The sequence below is a fragment of the Rhinolophus sinicus genome, linkage group LG02 (genome assembly GCF_036562045.2).
Source record: "Rhinolophus sinicus isolate RSC01 linkage group LG02, ASM3656204v1, whole genome shotgun sequence".
NCBI classification, from domain to species: Eukaryota; Metazoa; Chordata; class Mammalia; order Chiroptera; family Rhinolophidae; genus Rhinolophus; species Rhinolophus sinicus.
Window position 1 is genome coordinate 16559221 of NC_133752.1, and position 20026 is coordinate 16579246.

General features: G+C 38.4%; 1 protein-coding gene across 2 annotated transcripts in view; it reads right to left on the reverse strand.

Moving 5' to 3' along the window:
* Nucleotides 1-2177: 2177 nt before the first annotated feature.
* SEPSECS (Sep (O-phosphoserine) tRNA:Sec (selenocysteine) tRNA synthase) overlaps nt 2178-20026 on the reverse strand; it is a 33636-nt gene continuing 15787 nt past the window's right edge. For both annotated transcript variants that reach the window (XM_019743905.2, XM_019743906.2), the window contains exons 9-11: nt 9483-9576; nt 7728-7818; nt 2178-6338 (exon numbers count right to left, since the gene is read on the reverse strand). In XM_019743905.2, coding sequence (XP_019599464.2) covers nt 6032-6338; nt 7728-7818; nt 9483-9576 — 492 coding nt within the window. In that variant the 3' untranslated portion in view covers nt 2178-6031. The remainder of the gene's footprint in view (nt 6339-7727; nt 7819-9482; nt 9577-20026) is intronic.

Genomic DNA, 20026 nt, shown 5'->3' on the forward strand with positions numbered 1-20026 from the left:
ATCTAGTGTGGGGACAGAGTCCCAGAGAGCAGTTTCCAGGCTCTATGCCTCATGTGGAAAGGTGCTGGCTTGGGTAGTAGATGGCCATCAGCTGTAACTAGTTGGCCATCAGCTGTAACCAGTTAGCCATTGGCCACTGATATACCTGCCGTGGCTGAGTTTTGAGTGCGGACTGCAGTTAGTAAGTGGGGGTTGGTTCATTGGTTGATTGGTTGGTAGAGAAGCGATCGGCGGATTGCAGATCATGTGGATCCTACTTCCTGGGTCTCGCCCAACCACCAGCGCGATTGGGGTGCAGGAATACCCCTCATTGGGGTACTGGCAGATGTTTGCTTTTATGTCTTGGCCAGCCGCCAGCGAGAATACAGTGGTATGACTCCCCTACCCATGGCTCCGTGGGTGTTCCTTTTTGGCCTCACCATATCCTGCGTTCTGGTGCGGGGAGTGGGACCAGAGACCCTGCATGACACATGGCGCAGCGAGCAGGGTACGGTCAAAAACTCTCCGAGGGCGGTGGAGCAGTTTGGGCGTATGAGCACTCAGTCTCAGGAAGCCCGGGAGGAGTGGTGCCAGAACAGGAAATGTGATCTGCCTGGGAGAAACGTGAGCCCTCGGTGAGTTGGTGGTCCTCTCAAGCCTCTGGATGGCACACCACCCTCTTGGCCAAAGCAAGCGACGTTTTCCTTTTGGTGGTCTGCTGCTGCCATGTGCTCCTAGAGTTGTGGACATTTTATACCGAGGCCTCCACCCAATCAGACACCCGGCACGACAAGCAGGATTCCGGCCAGGTAGGAATGGCGTCTGACTCTGGGCGGGAGGACATGTGGCCCCCACACACTGTGTGGTGCCCAGTGGCTACTGTTCTCGGGAGTTGGACTCCCATGGAGGGGTGGGAGGACGTGGATGGTTCTCCAACCAGCATAAGCCAGAGAAAGCAAAGGTCGTTGCGGCCCTGTGGGCTGGGAAGTGCTTGCTGAGGCAGCCTGGATGCGGGACTTGTAGTCTCAGGAGGAAACGCTTGCTGAGTCCTCGGTGGAGGATGCGGGTGAGGTCAAGGTCGTCCCTCACCCCCAGGTTGGGATGGACTTGGAGCCCTGACCCTGCAGAGAGGGCACACATTGCGGGGCCGGCACACAGCCCTGATGAATGGCTGTGGACTATGGGGAAGTGTCTTCCATCACTGATTTGATGGGCCGCTTGACTGTTTGCTTAGGAACCTACCACCATGTAGTGGAACTGGCAGATGTTTGCTTCCTGTGTCTCGCCCGGCTGCCAGTGAGACTGTGGTACAGGAACACCCCTTGTTGGGGAACAGGTGGATGTTTACTTCCTGTGTCTTCACTGGACACCGTCGAGAATATGTGAGAACCCTGGCTATACCCAGGAAATCGGGCCGTGCCCAGAAAGTAGGTGGACATCGAGGGACACCCCCAGGGACATTACTTGAACTGGACTGAAACTTTTTATCGTGAGCTGAGTTTCTGACACAGGGCCCCTCATGGAAGGTGCTTGTTGCGTAGATTGTGAGGCAAGACCCTGTAGGGGTGGAGTGTGGGGACAGAGTCCCAGAGAGCAGTTTCCAGGCTCTTGGTCTCACGTAGAAAGGTGCTGGCTTGGGTAGTAGATGGCCATCAGCTGTAACCAGTTAGCCGTTGGCCACTGATATACCTGCCGTGGCTGAGTTAGCGAGTGCGGATTGCAGTTAGTAAGTGGGGGTTGGTTGGTTGGTTGGTTGATTGGTTGGTTGGCAGAGAAGCGGTCGACAGGTTGTGGATCATGTGGATCCTACTTCCTGGGTCTCGCCCGACCACCAGTGAGATTGGGGTGCAGGAAGACCCCTCGTTGGGGTACTGGCAGATGTTTGCTTTTATGTCTTGGCCAGCGCCAGCGAGAATATAGTGGTATGGCTCTCCTATCCATGGCTCCGTGGGTGTTCCTTTTTGGGCTCACCATATCCTGCGTTCTGGTGCAGGGAATGGGACCAGAGAACATGCATGACATCTAGCCACCCCTCACCCCCTATAACTCATGATTCTCATTATGACTTTTCTTGCCGGTATCTGTGCAAGGTGGTACTGATGGCTGAACGAAAAAAATGGGCAAGTAATTCAGTGTTAGTGTACTTTCAGATTTTATCTGTAGCAATGATTAGGTAAAATAATATAATGTGCTGTCAATGATTTATTAAAGATTTATTTCATGTAATAAATTATATAATTCATTTTCACTTTTAAACAGTCTACACCAAAAATATTTTTGGAAACATCTTTTTCTTTTGGTAAAACAAACAGGTTAGCAGGCTGATATCAGCTTCAATTCTAATGGCTAAAATCCCCCAAAATTATACAGCTAAACATAGATTTTGTTCACATTTCTCCAAAAATTCAAGTTGATACCACTTGATAAAAATAAGACAGTATAAACATTTCCATATTTTGCTTAAGGCCTTTAATTGAACGGTAGGATATTAGCTGGGAAATTATAAAGATATGTTCATTAGTTTTGAACTCTTCATCTTATACGTGTATATACCATACTAGCTAAAAGGAGCATGAAAGTACAAAAAAAAAAAAAAGGCACAAATGGATGCTGTGGGTCTTAGACCTGTATATTAAGAGTGGCCATAAAAGATATGTCAACACAATGTGACAGACAAGGAAAAAACAGTTTACAGGAGGTTTTTGGTTTTTTTTTCTCCAAAATGTTAACAGCCTATTCAATTATTCTTATCAAATTACTCAGAGGGTATCAAAGTTCTGAAATGACTAAACTTCTGTGTATGTAAACTTAGTTACAAAATAAGGTTGGCCTCATGAAATGCAAAACATAACAAAACGATTTAAGGGCCTGGCAGAAATTAGTACATATCTTAGAAAAGAAAACCCAACTTGTTTTATATGCATCAAATATATATGTACTCAAAAAAATTTCTCCAAGTATAACATGAATGAGAATCATCAGGGGTTTTGTTGTTGTTAAGTGCTGGCTATTTTACTCCATGAAAGAACACAAGAATTTAACTCTCACGATGAGCTACTAATTCAATATTAAAGTAATATCACTGGTTAAAAAAAAAACTACCTTTGTTTAATATAAATTCTACTAAAACCTAACACAGGCATATAGTCTAAAAATAAAAGCACATCCTGTAGCTTAGGCCTCTTTAAAGTTCTTATTACAGGGTGGTTATAGAAATAGAATCACAGCAGAATTATGTGCTGGAGCAAAACATTAGAAAAAACTTAATTTATATTTAAATTTACCATGCTGCACTTCAAGTGACTATTGGCTGAACAGAACTGTATTCAATAATTCATATTCTGTAATTTCACTCAACTAATACAAAGAGCTAAATAGAAAGATTTATAGTTGAACACGGAGTTCCTAAGGCTGGTATCACATATCATTCTCTGACAGGGTAAGAATTCATCAGCAAAAGACGTAAGAGCCAGATTGAGAATTGGATTTAAAATACCTTTCCCTGCTGTGCGTACAAGTAACACATTGTGTAGGGACCGAAAGAATATTTTGTGTTCCTCAGTTTTCTTTTCTGGGCAGACAACCACACAGCCCAATGACTTTAAAAACCAAACTCCAAAATTCTATCTGATACAGTCTTAGCAAAGGCAGTTGAATCCTAAAGATAGGTCATCTTCATCAATGCCTGGAAAACGTACCATGTTGCCTCTCTGCCAGTTCCAAGAAAACTAAGGCCAATTACGAGGGTTACCAATTAGCACTTGACACTTAAAAGAATTACCTGTACAGACTTTTTTATACGTCTATGTGGAAATGGGAGAGGGCAAGGAAAAACAACCCTGGGGTACAGGCCAAGGAACGCCTGACTAGGCAGGACCTTCAAAAACGTACGAATTCTAGAACCTCAAGGTTCAGTTTAAACCAGCAGAAACAGAGCTGGAATTCCAAAACCTCTGAAAAGAAAGGGCTAATAATACAAACTGCAGCTGATTTTATGCAGCAGAGATGAAGTGTTATAACATATTGTTCACGTGTGACTTCATGTCATTTATCTTCAATTAGAATTATTATCTATTCAGCAGCTGAAGCCCAAGAACTGCTGATGCCCTGTAGATGGCAAACAGTTGCTAGTCTCTCAGCTCTGGCCTTTCTTAGCTAAATGATGACCACACAATGTACACCACTTGTTGCATCAAACAATTTTGGCTCACGTGTACAGTAAGCTGCGCAGCCAGTATTTACACTGGCGTTCTCTTTCGTAGACTCTACAGGTTCTGTTGTGACTCTTCAATTTTACTGGTGCTACAATTCAGCCCCAAATTCACATAAAACATTACCCACCTTTTTAATCTAGGATTTACTCCTTTGAAATGAGTTATTACAGCTATTTCGTAAAAACAAATATTTAATATATTTGAACCCCAAAGATATAGTAATTTAAAAGTAATTTTTACAATATTTATAACTACGTACTTTATCTCAACCATCTGGACTTCCGAGGTTGGCAAGCCAGTGTCTAAAGTAGTCTAACTTACACATTAATGGAAGTGGTATCTGAGCTCATGTTTAACTGCCAAATCAATAAAGAAAACTACAATCCAGAAATCAAGGCGGCATTTTCTACTGTAGTGTTTTCAAAAGTATGTTCAATGGATGTCAATAAGTATTTAATTTAAAAAACAAGTTCCACCTTTAAATAAAGATACATTCAAACTGGTTTCAAAGGAATTCTTAGAGTGTTTAATATGCCAATACACAGGATTGCAAAGTCCCCAAATTATTTGCCCACAGAGCCTTTTATCCCCATGACCATCTCTGAGGAATAATGCTCCACAGAGCAGGTCTGGTGAAACATGGCTTCAGCATTTGGTGTATTCAGAAGCTTCACTAATTCCAGACTCTGAGATATCAGTCTATTTCTTAAAATTAACAACAAAATAAGTGGTATAGCCAGGAAGCCTAGAATTTCAGACTCAGAAAGTGAGCATGTGGGCAGGGAGGGGGGAATCCACCCGTCTATCACACCGCATCGTTTTCAGCTCCCTAGCAAAACATGCTCAAAAACACCTATGTTAACCATTCTTGCTGACAGCTGTACACAACACCTGAACAAACTAACCAACAAACAAAGGCTGCTTAAAGCAAAACCTCTGGAATAGTTTTCACTTGCCCAAATGGAGAAATGCACAAGTGCCATATGACACAATTTACAGTTACATGTTTAGAATTGGTAATCCTGGTTATCACTTAAGAGTCTATACACTGTTCAGTTAGATAAACATTACAGAGCTACCTATCTTCTTTGAAGCACTATGGAATAACTAAAGCTGCTATGGAAAACTTCTCTTTACTTGAGGAATTCACTTTAGAGCAGTTTCTCAACCATAGCAATACTGAGATTCTTGGGCAGGGTCTTTGTTTTGGGAAGTTGTCCTGTCCACTGTAGGATGTTAGAAGTCAACAGCTTCCCACCAGTTATGACAACCAAAAATGTGCCCGGATGTTGCTTAGGTATAAGCAAATCATCCCCAGTTGAGAACCATTGCTGCCAAGAGAAAGTTAAAGCTTAACCTTGATGCTGCTTCCCTGGGAAAGGTCCATTTTACAGGCATTCTGTGACTGGCACATATCAACAAACACCTAGCAATCAGCATTAGAAATCTTTCTAAATTCTGTGTGATCAGAAACATAAGTAATTTTTGAATGGTTAGGAGGAGGCAGTGTACTCATTTCAGAGAGAATTAGTGGTAATTTTACTGTCATTATATTAGTACGAGTTTTCTGAATCATAATGCTTACTTAACTGACACATATTCTAACAATTAGAATAACACTAGTTGTGTGTTATAATCTGTTAAGGGTCATAATGATTGAGGCAGGGTGAGAACAAATAAGTAACAATCATCAATGGCTAAGTCAGACCATAGTCTATTCCTTGACTAAACATTCTCCATGACAATCCCAATTCAAAAATCCCAAGTCTTGTCTTTCAACTGCTTGTACTGTCGCCTCATCATTTCTTCCAAATTATCAAAAAGAAACCCTTCACATGTCACGAAGAAGAATCCTGGTATGTGTCAAGAAGTACATTACCTAGTTGTAAAGCCATTTCTTCAAAAGCAACATCTTCAGTTTTGTCATAATTGTCAACTCCAGATCCATCACTCTCTTTATTTTGTTCTTTCCTTACTATCTTTAAACACTTGTCAAGTCTCTTTATGAACAAGTCCACATCCTGTGTCTTCATTCCGATGGCTGAGGCAGCATTGAGGTAAGCACAAGGGTAATTATTTGTATGTGACATAAAGCCTCTGAACGTGTAGCCATTCACGGTTTGCACAGACCCAAGAGGCACAACCCTGGAAGGGAAACGACTTGCTAATTTAGTATGTCTGGTGATATTAACAGAATATCACCCATAAACAAACAAACAACAACAAAAAGCACATGTTACTAAGCCTTACATCTACTTAAGAAGTTTAAAAACAGCCATAAATCATGGCCTATGAAAACAGACTGTGTCAGCCTTAAAATAAAAAGTACACAATATACTGCAATTTTACATGGAAAGGTACTGCCTGGTGATTACCATTTACTTATCTTCTATTAGAGAGGTACAAGCTCTAGGAATCACAAACACCTTTATATCTTCTTCAAAGAGGTAAAAAGATTTCTGTTTTTGTACCAAATATGGAATCTGACTTCACATAATACCCTATAATGGAATGATGAAGTTTGTTAAGTCAAATCACTTTGATTAATTGCCATGTGTCACCTCAAATAATTACAGCTATCTGATCAGTGTTATGCAATGGCACTGATCCTTAAAGCAAAGATCCAGAAGAAATTATGTAACTGCTTACAGTGGGGTGGTGGTCAGTAATCAGTAATATTCAGCAATTAAGCTTGATTTCGTTGGCATACTTGATATAAGCAGTTATCTAAGAGTACATTTTTTTTAAAGAAGTCAATTAAGATCAAAGTTAAACTTAGAGACAAGTAGTGGCAACTCTGAAAGGCCAAGAAAACCATTTTAGAAGTGTCAAAATTATGCTATGTTTCATAAATACAGGCTGTCAAGGTAAAAGCTGAATTAATCTAAGATTTTTTTTTTTAAAGTTGTCCTTTGATATGAAATATCTAACCTCTGGTAGTCAGAGAAAAATACTTTAGTAGAGAATGTACAGAAGAGTACTTAGAACAAGATGTTTCTTTTCAAGTCATTTTTCTCTGACCTCATCAAATAAAAAATGAAAAATGAAATTAACTTTTAAGCCATGTACATATAAGAGCAAAAAGTACATTTTTCAAAGGCAGTACTTACACAAGAATTGCATAACTTTTTTAGTTTAGGAAATGGGCTTTTTCTTAAAAACATTTGCACTTAAATTTAGTAATGAAGATGACTCATTTCTAACACAATTATGTGACACCACTGAAGATTATCTAACAAAGGAAAATAAAGACAAAAAAATTGTATAGAGGTAATGAAACATCGTTTCTGTGTGTCTATTGAGACAAACAAGATTCATATCTTTCTGTGACTATTTCAAGTGTAGGCACAGATAATAATAGCCTTACAGATTCTCTAGCCTTACAGATTCTCTACGTCATCCGTCTTTTACTCCACCACGAATTCTCAGGGGTAGTTCAGCATATACTTAGGGGACTATTGTTAAGGAAGGTATTTTTATTACAGTTAACTTTAAAAAGCCAAATAAATCCAAGCTTCTTTGGAACATACTTACCTGGCTCCAGAAACCTGTCTGGTGAAAAGCATTGAGCCAAGCTGAGTGACAGCTTTGTCACAGTGTTCATCTAGTGTCTTAAGTGACACAGCTGAAAAAGAAAAAAGTATCCCAATGAACCTTGGTTAACCAACACAAAAAACAATCAAAAAACAAACACATAATAATGGAGACTGGAGACTTTTTTTTATTGAGCTAAAATACATATAACATGAAATTTACCACCTTAACCATGTTTAAGTGTATGTTCAATGGTATTAAATACATTCACATTGTTGTCCTACCACCATCCATCCATCCTCACAATTGTTTTCATTCTGTAAAACTGAAACTGTACACCTATTAAACACTAACTCCCCATTCTCCTTCCCCCCAGCCTCTGGGCACCACCATTCTACTTCCTGTCTCTATGATTCTGACTACTCTAAGTAGCTTATATAAATTGAATCATGTAATATTTGTCTTTTTGAAACTGGCTTATTTCACAGAGACATTACTTTTTATTCATGGTCAAGAGGCATTATTTTACTTTAATGCACTTAATAAATTATAGTAAGGACTTGTTTACATATCAGACAAAAACATGTTAATATAAGTTAGCACAGACTGGGACAGAATTTCCATATCACCCTTCTAAAGAGTGAATTTTCCAATTAAATTGATGGAACAATGACATGCATGACCAATATTGCAGTTTATTCTCATTCAACAATGTTTTAAGAACTTGTAAAATGAGAATGTGGGATATATTTCAGCACACGTATAAGACTAAGTAAGATCATTTCTGCATATGGAAGTGACAATTATCTTTCTGAAGTTATGTGGGTGAACTGTATTCTATTCACACCACCAACCACTACTACTAGTTACCATTTCCTAAGGACGGACTTACCATACTAGATAGTTTACAAATATAATCTCAACCATTCTTTAACAATTTTGCATGTGAGGCATCATTATCTCTATAGGGAAAAGGCAATTCGAAGCTATGACATGGCAGAATTCAGATTCAAACCATACCACATCAGCTTCTGTAACATCTGTATCGATTATAAACCAGCAAAGGACTGACATGGATGGGTTTTATTATATATCGATAGCCAAATAGTTTTCCATGGAAGCCCATTCCTGAAAAAGGTTTCAGTTACAAATGACTGTTTCCTTGCTTTCCTCTGATATACCTGAAACATGAAACATACTGCATACATTCACAAAGCAAAAGGGGTAATTATGAAGCTTAAAAGTTACTTAAATGCATACAAGTCAACATTCTTATTATCCTGTTTAGTAGCTCTTGTACTACACGACAAAAATACACAGTCCTTATACAAACAAAGGTAATTATCATAAACACAAATTTCTCTAACATAGAGACACTCAAGAAAACAAATAGCATTAAAAACAATATAAGAATAGCTTTAACTTCTAATATTATGGTGTTTTGTTAACTACAGACATTTTTTAATAGTGACCAAATTATTTTGGTTAGAAACAGGAGTCAAAGCATTGTTTTCTGTATGTTCATTATAATACATAATAGTGATTTGGATTCTTTCAGTATATAGTTTTTATTTTAGAAATACATTAAAGCATTTCTAAAGGCTAATGAAACTTTTTCAATTTACAAATTAATACTGTAATAAATTTAGAAATATCATTGTAGCCAGAAAGACCTCATGCTCTTCCTAGTAATACCAGTTTCCTGCTGAGGATGGTTCTGAAGTCATTTTTTTTTTTTTAAAGAAAAAAAATTACCTAAAGATATGGGATTGTGAGGTGTATGCAATAATCTTTCATTGTAGGCTTCTGACAGCTTCTTTAGTTGGATGGACAGATATGAAAACATTTCCTGCAACAACAAAATGTTACACTTAAAGAAAATCAAATAAATACTAACTGCAACTTGCCAGATTTAGTAAGACAAAATCTGATTGGTGTGAAGTCTGTGCTATAAATTAAACTCAGTCATGTGTCCTAGGAGCAACTCTTTCCTTTGCTGCAATATAGTGAGATTCAAAGCTGCTACAATGATCAGAAAGCACAGGCTTTAGGTAAAGATGGAGATGAACCAGCACATTTCCTGCTTTGGGGCTACTATGTACCTATCACAAATCCATCCTCCTTTCAGAACCTCCATGGCTGCTGCTCTAGTGCAAAGAGCTGTCAATCTCCTCCCTGGACCACAGCCACACATTCTGAATATCTTCTCTGCCTCCTTTCCTACCCGTCTACAATCTCTCCTACACACGGAGGCCAGAGTGGTCTTTCCAAAGCAGCAACTACATCATGCCTCCCCGCAATGACTTCCTCCTGTGAGTATAAAACATCTGTACGCTAAGCCCCCAGTGATCTGGCCCAGCCAACATGCCTGACTCAGCAACTGTCCTTCCCCGTCCCCCATCACTATTATGGCGCCGGCAACGTCAGCTTCTTTTCCAACAGCTGAGCGTGCCAAGCTCATTCTGGTGTCAGAACTTTATGGCGGCTTCCCCTAGACTCAGAGGCTCTCCTCCCAGATCATCCCATGAGTGGTCCCTTACGTCACAGACCAAGGAGACCTTCTTTTATTACTTCCCTATAAAAGTAGCTCTCCGACTGCCCACTCCTGACTCTCAATCTCCCTCTAACACCATCACCTATTTTGGTTCGTTCACTACAATTTATCACAACCTGAAAGTATCTCATTTATCTGCTTACATGAATACTGCCTATGACTACCTACTAGAATGGAAAACTCCTTGGAAGCAGGGACTTTGTCTTCTTCACCACTGTTTTCTCAACACAAAAAAAAAAAAAAAAAAAAATGTGGCAGGCTTTTAGAATATAAGTAACTTAGGTAGGGGTAGTTTAAAAATGTATTTCCTATAAATCATAGAAACGTAAAATTAACAATTCCCTTAATTAAAAGAATACAGCAACTAAAAACTGTATTTTTGATCCTAGTCTAGAAAGTAATGTATATCTAATAAATAAAAATATATTTTATAAGTATGAAATTTCATGTGCACATGTATATAAGTGGGAGTTTAACAAAGTTACAAATAAATATTAAGTTGACAACTGTGTGACTTAAAACTATAGTTTCTTCTCCTAGAAAGCCCTTTAAAACGTACTGGCTAGAACGAAAATCTGCCAAAAAAAACCTCTGCCGCTGAACAAAGCCATAATCAAAACCTATATACTCTAAAGATACACCTAAAAGCCAAAGGTCAACAGAGTAAGTAACCTGTTGTAGAGACAGCAGGACATGATACCTCTCCAACTTCAAAAGCCACAAAAGCTGCTTTAGTTTTCTGTAAGTTAAGGGCTGCATAGTCTGATCCCACTCGGACTCAGAATAGCTTGTACATGTCTAACGTACAGAGATGAGATGACTAACTCTGTCTTTTGTTAGGTAAAGATTAAGAGAAGAGGAAAATTCCTACCAAGTTTATGAATTATTAATGAGTCAGCTGAAGACCACAAATATTTTTACCCTTGTTGACAACAGTATATTTTATATTCTGACCTGGAAATTTTTAAGTGGTACGGCCAAATTGTCATTCTTAAATTTGGGGGATATTTTATAAGATTAATTCTCAGCGCGTCGCAATTATGAAATCTTAAATCACTAAAAGAAATTGGGGCTAATATCCAAAATATACAAGGAACTCATGAAACTCAACAACAAAAACAAACAACCCAATTGAAAAATGGGCAGACGACCTGAAGAGACATTTCTCCAAAGAGGACATACAAATGGCAAATAGACATATGAAAAAATGCTCAACATCACTAATCATCAGAGAAATGCAAATAAAAACCACAATGAGATATCACCTCACCCCAGTCAGAATGGCTATCATCAACAAGACAAATAGTAACAAGTGTTGGAGAGGCTGTGGAGAAAAAGGAACCCTCATACACTGTTGGTGGGAATGCAGACTGGTGCAGCCGCTATGGAAGGCAGTGTGGAGGTTCCTCAAAAAATTAAGAATAGGGCCAGCCCAGTGGCTCAGGCAGTTGGAGCTCCATGTTCCTAACTACTCCAAAGGCTGCCTGCTGGTTTGATTACCGCATGGGCCAGTGGGCTCTCAACCACAAGGTTACCCGTTCGACTCCTCAACTCCCGCAAGGGATGGTGGGCAGCGCCCCCTGCAACTAAGATTGAACACAGCACCTTGAGCTGAGCTGCTGCTGAGCTCCCGGATGGCTCAGTTGGTTGGAGCGTGTTCTCTCAACCACAAGGTTGCCCGCTCGACTCCCACAGGGGATGGTGGGCTGTGCTCCCTGCAACTACCAACGGCAACTGGACCTGGAGTTGAGCTGCGCCCTCCACAACTAAGACTGAAAGGACAACAATTTGACTTGGAAAAAGACCTGGAAGTACACACTGTTCCCCAATAAAGTCCTGTTCCCTTCCCCAATAAAAAATCTTAAAAAAAAAAAAAATTAAGAATAGAAGTACCATATGACCCAGCAATCCCTCTCCTGGGTATCTACCCCAAAAATCTGATAACATTTATCCATAAAGACAAGTGTGCTCCAATGTTCATTGCAGCTTTATTTACGGTGACCAAGACATGGCAACAACTAAAGTGTCCTTCGACAGATGAATGGATAAAGAAGTTGTGGTATATATACACAAATGTAATACTATTCAGCAGTAAGAAAAGATGAAATAGTACCGTTTGTGACAATATGGATACATCTTGAGATTATAACGCTAAGTGAAATAAGTCAGACAGAAAAAGTCAAGAACCATGTGATTTCACTGATATGTGGTATATAAAACTGAAAACAAAAGAATGAGACAAACAAATGAAGGAACAAAAACTCATAGACATAGACAGTAGTTTAGGGGTTACCAGAGGGTAAGGGGGGAGAGGGGCTCTAGAAGAGGGTAAATGGGGTCTAATACATGGTGATGGAAAGAGAACTGACTCTGGGTGGTGAACACACAGTGTGATTTATAGATGATGTATTACAGAATTGTACACTGAAATCTATGTAACTTTACTAACAATTGTCACTCCAATAAACTATAATTAAAAAAAAGAGTAAAAAAAAAGAAATTGAAGTTTTTATATTCAATATATTATCCACATTTGTAATACCTAATGAACCTATGAGTAAGTGCTACTGATAAATGTGAAAAGCCTTTCTCTTTTGTCACCAAAAAAAAAAAAAAAAAGTGTAGCGAAATGTTATCACCAGAAACAGGAAAAAAAAGTTATTGTAGGCATCTTTTCTTAGAAATATAAAGATACCAGTGTTAATAAAGCGTAGAATTCCTGAGTTCATTTATATATTTTCATCTGTTATAAAGTAACTAGGTCACTAATTTAAATGTTCTATATTGTTTTTTTAAAAAGTTCCTTTTTAATTTAGGTATTAATTACTGATTTTTCATCTATATATAAACCAGAGTCTTAATCTGCATCTAATTCTCTTTTAGTCTCAAAATAATCAACCTCTTATAAGCAGTAACAAATTTGCAGCCAGGAAATTCCTCTTACAGACTCCCACGTTTTCCCCACTAATAGCAATAATAAAAAACTTATTTTTTGAGGACGAATCTAAAATAATATTCTATCTAGTATGGCTGCCACAATAATCACCATTGTGGTCACACTTGGAGAGTACAGTTGGCCCTTGAACAGCACGGGTTTGATCTGTGGAGGTCCACTTATATATGGATTTTTTTCAATGAATACAGTTGGCCATCTGTATCCACAAGTTTGCATCTATTTTTCAATCACAGGTTGAAAAAATGTATTTTAAATCCAAGGTTCAGAATTTGTGAATGTGGAGGGCCAACTGTACTGTATGTATTGTTCTAGGCCACATGAAAGGGACTTGAGCATTTGCAGAGTATGGTATCCACATGGGGTCCTGGAACCAATCTAATCCCCCCCCCCCCCCCCACAGATACAAAGGGCCCACTGTCATTAAGTTTTCAGGAAATCAAAAGCTATACCTGGACTTTCGACTCTGCAGTGGGTTGGTGACCCTAAACCCATTGTTCAAGGGTCAAATGTACTTAATTTGTACTTAGCTATTTCTAAAGAGAGAGGAAATGTTTCCTTAGTAACACCTGTAGACTGTGCTTTTAAACTTACTGATGCAAACATGGCTATTATTAAAAAACTGAAATTTTCCCAATGTTCAATTTCTAATACTTTAACAAATACATTTTAACCAGGTCTATAAATCACTTGCTAATGCCACTAGAATTCAGTTTTAACTGCAGCTAACATTAGGATAAAAATCTTTAGACTACAAACATACTACTAAGGTAACTAGATCTCATATATCACTGTATGGGAATAATTAGACAAATAAGAAAATATTTGTGAGTCAAATTCATATCCACCTGCAAATATCTATAGTATCTCTACTCTGAGATACTATATGGGTGATGGGTTATGATAGGTAATCAGAAAAGCAAAGAAGCTTAAATTATCTTACAGTACAAAACACTGAATCCTACAATATTCTACATATTAAGGTCCTAAATGCTCTCCCATTAATATCACTAGATTAAAATATATGGTTTAGGAGACTGTACCACTATTTCCGACACTAATACTTAGCTAAGCAGTTTTTTACCTGATGTATTAAAGGTACTACAGAACTTACACTATTTTTTGCTACAGTTAAATCTATAACTGACATTTATTATAAAATACTTCTGTGAAGGCAAAAATTTATAAGCACCCCAAGCAAATGTATATAGAAAGATCTTACTTAAAAGAAATGAAATATTATTGATTTTCTATGTCTTTTGTGCTGTATTTAACTTAATTTTAAAAGACTCTTCACTAGAGATAAACTGAACTGTATACCTGAATGCTAATGTCAGCTATATTTCTAGAATAAAAAATACAAAACTTTGCACCATAGTTCAAGATGTTAATGGCAGAGAAGTTGAATTATATTAAGCATTACCTTTCAGATGGCCTTTTGCACATTGATTTGCAGTCATGAAGCCCAACATTCAGCCTATCCCTCCCCATAACCCAAAGATGTGCATAATTCACTAAATCTTGAAGAAAAAGGTCTTATGTAATCATGTTTTTTGATACACACTGTTGCATGTTACAGGATAAGACAAAAATAGAACTTCACGTATTATTACAGTATGTCTACTAAGGTAGGTTATAAATCAGAAGGGAAACATCACTTGGACAGACAAGTGACTGTGGGTACATATCCCCACACAGGCGTCCATACTTGAAGATAACAGTATAAATGCAGCGTGCAGCTCTATATGGCCAGATACAAGGATGCAGGCACACTCGGCAGTCCTTGCATCACAGGCTAAAGCACTGCTTGTAGACTCTTCGGTGGAGTCTGCACGCTGCATTTAGACTGTTATCTTCAAGTATGGACACCCCACATCCAGGACTGAAACCTTACACTTGTGTTGAGACGCAAGCACTCTACTTTTAGGGCTGCAGATCTACCAGTGTTTCCAAACTCAGCTTTGTTATCCGACATTGTTTGAAGTTTACGTCTGATGTTCTTTTAGAACTTAGTTTGTCCTCCAAACTTCAGCTAACAAATTCCAGCCATTGCAGCAGCCATTCCGCGGTTATTCTTCTTCTGTACTTGTCTCACTCAGCAGATACTTGCAACCATGATTATCTGTCTGCCCTGCTCAACAAAACACTCTTCTGAAAGGAAAGCTAAGCAGAATAATGGTCTTCTCTGGAAGCAAAACAGAAGTAAGGATAAATACTTAAGGCTGATCTTTCTTTTTGCGTAGAGAAACTCAAAGAAACAGTTTCTCAAAATTTGAACCCCTTCCTTAAAGACCTCTTCAGTTCCATTCATGGTCATTTCTCCTCTCAGTAAAGCAGATGTGTTGATCAGGAAAGGGCTAAGGGCAAAGAGGTTCAATTCACACTCACAGTTCCACTCTCTCTGATCCTTTCACTCTTCAAAAAAGAAAGCTTGAGAAGGAATGGCTTCAAGCTGAGTTCTTGTCTGCCTCTACTGTGCAAAACATAAAGCCTTTTTTGAAGAGATATAGATGAAATAACCTCTAAAAATATCATGGTGGTGAATAAGGGCATAGAATAAAAAAACTTCCTAAGTTTTCTTTTAACGCTCCTTTTTTTAGCATGCAGTAACACCAATAATATAAAAAGGAGCTCTCAGTGATGGTATATAAATAGCTCTGGCTGGAGCAAAATAGCTTTGCCTCAGCTTCTCCAGAGCTGAACCAATAAACTATCACGATTAAATTTTCACAGTTCAAAAGCAAGTCCATTTAAACAAAAGAGGCCCTTACTTCTGCAATGAATCCAATAAAAAAACCAATATTTATGCTACCTATGTGCAATTATGGTTTATGGAGGACATCGTCATATTTCAACGAAAAGACCTGCTTGCTGAATGAAGTTGTTAAAGAACTATTTTTATTCACTTACAATGACAGAGTTCTCAAATGAGCATTCTAGTACTTTGAAGATTACTACTGCAAACAGTCTCTATTGTAAACAAATTCTATACAAAGAATTTTAAATAAAACCAATTAATACACTAGAGCCTTTGGGGTTTTACATCCCTCCACCAGGTAAATGTGTGGGGTCACGAGATCACCATTTCTATGGCTCAAATGCCTAGCACAGGGCAGGTAAATGCTCTCTCAATGGAAGCAGTGAGAGGAGAGTGGTAAGACAGCAAAGAGCAGAGGCTTTAGGTCACAAACACCTGAGTTTCAATAGCAGTTCTGGCACTTATATGTGGTCTTTGGGTAAGCACTTAATTTTTCTGCTCAATTCCATCTGTAAAATGGGGATAATACCTACCTCAAAAACTTACTCTATGAAATAATGAATATAATGAACCTTGTAGAGTTCCCGGTATATGGTAGATATTCATAAAAATGTTTGTTCCCCACTTACCTACTTTTCCCTTAGCCTAAAAGAGTTTTCAGGTTAAATAACTAACATTAGCCAGCAGGACTCCTATAAACATGTCTTAATACCCCATAGCTATAATCCTGTTCTTGTCCTGTCCCTGTTTATTCCACTCTATCTAGATAAAAGGAAAAGAACAAAGTTCTGGGTGTTACAGCGAGTTACCATTGACAGCTGAGATGGAGCCATCCAATTTATAAATATCACTAGGACATAAAATTTCTCCCATGAAGTATTTATCCAATGATTAATAAAGAACAAAGTCTCAATGAAAAGCAGAGCTGGACTGCCTGCTAGAGCCATTCACCAGCTGAGCTACACACCCTGCAGGTCGTTCTCAAAGCAGGTGCATTGCCACTCATGCTAAGCAAAATGTACACACTCGTGGGCCTCTGGAATCATCTAAAAGTAGCTGAAAATTTTGAAGTCAAACCCCACATGTCAGAAGTCAGAAGAACCATGGCATAACAGAAATTCTTAGATTCCAAAGCAATGACAAAACACCCCTAAAATCAACAATTCCAAACTCCTAGTGTAAGAAAAGTGCTTTGGAAGAGGAATACGTAGTAGGGAGGACGTGCTACTCCCAGAAGTACATTACCTGTTATACACAGCAGGTAATCACATTTTACTCATTTCTTTTCATAAATTTTCAACTGTATCCACATAGGGAAATGTTTCCATAAGAACATCTAATTTAATGGAGGTCAGTATCATAATGTTATTTGTTTCCTAACTTTCCAGAAAGATACTTATTCTGTGTAAAACAAGAGAGGACTATACAACACTGAACCTATATGTTCCCAAACACTCTGCATTGGTTCATTCAACAAACATCTGATTAGCATCAACTATACATCAAGCAAAGGATGCCCAGAACAGAAGTATCAATGGCAAAATCCAAGGAAGATACTAGTCTACTAGACTACCCATAACCAAGAACCAAGTTTCATTTCAGACACCTGATGGTCATAATCAGTTTAACTTGCTAGTTAAATAAATTTAACTACAAAGCCACTCAAGACTTACATTATTGTATTATAGCAAATATTTAATATTATTAGCTATTATTTAGTGTCAACTCAAGAACAAAAATAGAAAATACTAAATATGTGTAGTGTGCTTATTTGATATAATAACAGCATCTAAAAATGTTTAAAGTTTCTATGTAATAAATTATACTCTTTAAATAGCTAACTTAAGACTTTGTGTAATAGTCTTATTGTCAGAGCTATTATATTTTCCATTTACTTAGCTTAAAATGAATTTTTACCCAAATCTGTACAGTGATCGATATAAGGTAAAAAGGAACTATAAGAAAAGACTGCACTATGACAACTAAAAAGATCAAAAATAGACAACTAACAAGTTATATTTTCAAGCTTTGATCCTTGGAACATTTATGCAGTCCATCTCAAACTCCATAGAATATTATCTACCTATTCATAAATATTAAAACGCTATGACATTATATATGTTCTCTCTCCAAGTTTCTGTTATTTCTAACTACTGTGCTCGTCCCTTCTTCTTCTCCAGACCTCTTCCTGTTGGAGTATCTGAGCGCTCAGTTCTTGTACCTCTTTTCTATTAGACTCACTCTCTTGCAATCGCATCTGGGCTCTTGGCCAATTAACTCCCCAAATTTTTATCTCCAGCCCAGTCTCTCTCTTAACACAAGACTCATATCCCACGCTCTACCTGACATCTCCATCTAGATGTCAACGGATATTCTGAATTTACTTTTGTCAGAAACTGAACTCCTGGCCTTCTGAAAGGCCCAGTCTTACTCATCTCAGTTAATGGCTCCTCCATGCTTTCAATTCCTCAGGTCAAAAGTCTCACAATTACTCTTGACTTCTCTCTCTCATACAATACATCCATCATAAACTCCTACCAGCTCAAAACAGACCTAGAATCCAACCACTTCTCATTGCCTCCACTGTCTCTATCTAGATCCAAACTAACCTCACTTGCTGACTACTGCGAAGGCCTCCTAACAGGTGGCCCAGTTTCTACCCGCTCCCTCCCCCCTCAACACAGCAACCAGAGTGATCCTTTAAAATATAAGTCAGATCACCATACTCCTCTATTCATAACCCTCCAGTGGCTCTTTATTTCCCTCAGAATATGAGGCAAAGACCTTCCTATGGCTTAGAAAGCCGCCCCCCGTTACCACTCTGGCTTCAGCACCCACAGCTCTCGTCCTTGCTTACCCTGCTCCAGCCACCCTGGCCTCTTTACTGCACTGCAAACACACCGTGTCTGCCCTAGATCCTTGGGCCGGCTTTCTGCCGCACTCTTCTCCATCACATGTGTATATTCCCTCAAACTCCTTCCTGTGCACTCAATGTCACCTGCCTGAGGCCTGCCCTAACCACTGTATCCCTCCCCACCACCACAGCGTTATCCCCAATTCTCTTATTTTACTCTGTTTTTGGTTTTTCCAGAGCACTTTGAACCTTTATCATTTATGCATTAAGTAACCTTTATAATTTATGTTTTATGTTACTTTTTTATTGCTGGTCTCCCCCATATGCAATGTAAGCTCCACAAGAGCAGGTATCTTTGTCTATTTTATTGATTGCTATATCAATATTATGTGCCCCAAACATAGTATGTGCTCAATAAATATTTAGTAAATTAAACTTACCCCACACATTCACCTTCATTTACTTTGAATTTCACAAAAACACTGGTCCCTACTTTCGACCACGCTATTTTAAGTGGGCTTATTATTGTTTAGATTGGGGGAACCAAGACAGCCTGATAGGGGTGGAAACGGATATGAGGTGCCATGAAATTGAAGAGACCATCATCGTAAAATCTTCAACCTTAAAAACATGTCTGATATATACTTTCCCAATATGACTTGTGCTAGATTGTGAGTTATAGGCCAATGTTGATCACGATGCCTGTGGCCCAGGAAGTAGCTGTTGTCAGACAATTCCACAGTCTTTCAGAACTAGAAATGGCCTGAGGTATCAATTCTTTCTTTCATAAATGAGAAAATAAAATCTGCAAGTTCAAGTCCTTTTTCCATAATGAAACAACTAGTTGTATCAGCTCTTCTAATAAGTGTGTAGTGCTATCTCATTATGGTTTTAATTTGAATTTCCCTAATGACTAATGACGTTGAGCATCTTTTCCTAGATCATGTAAATCTTAAGAGATGGCCTCACAATAAAAAGTAAATAATTAGTTTCCTATGGACTGAATTAGTGGGGGGAGGGTAAAATAGGGCACAAAAATTTTAAAACTTCTGTTACATATTCATAAGGCTGTTGAGATGATCTATCCAATAATACCTATGAAAGTATTTAAAAATATGTAAAGTACTATTATAAAATCCAAAGTACCATAACTGCTAAGTGTTGGAAAGTTGTACAGATA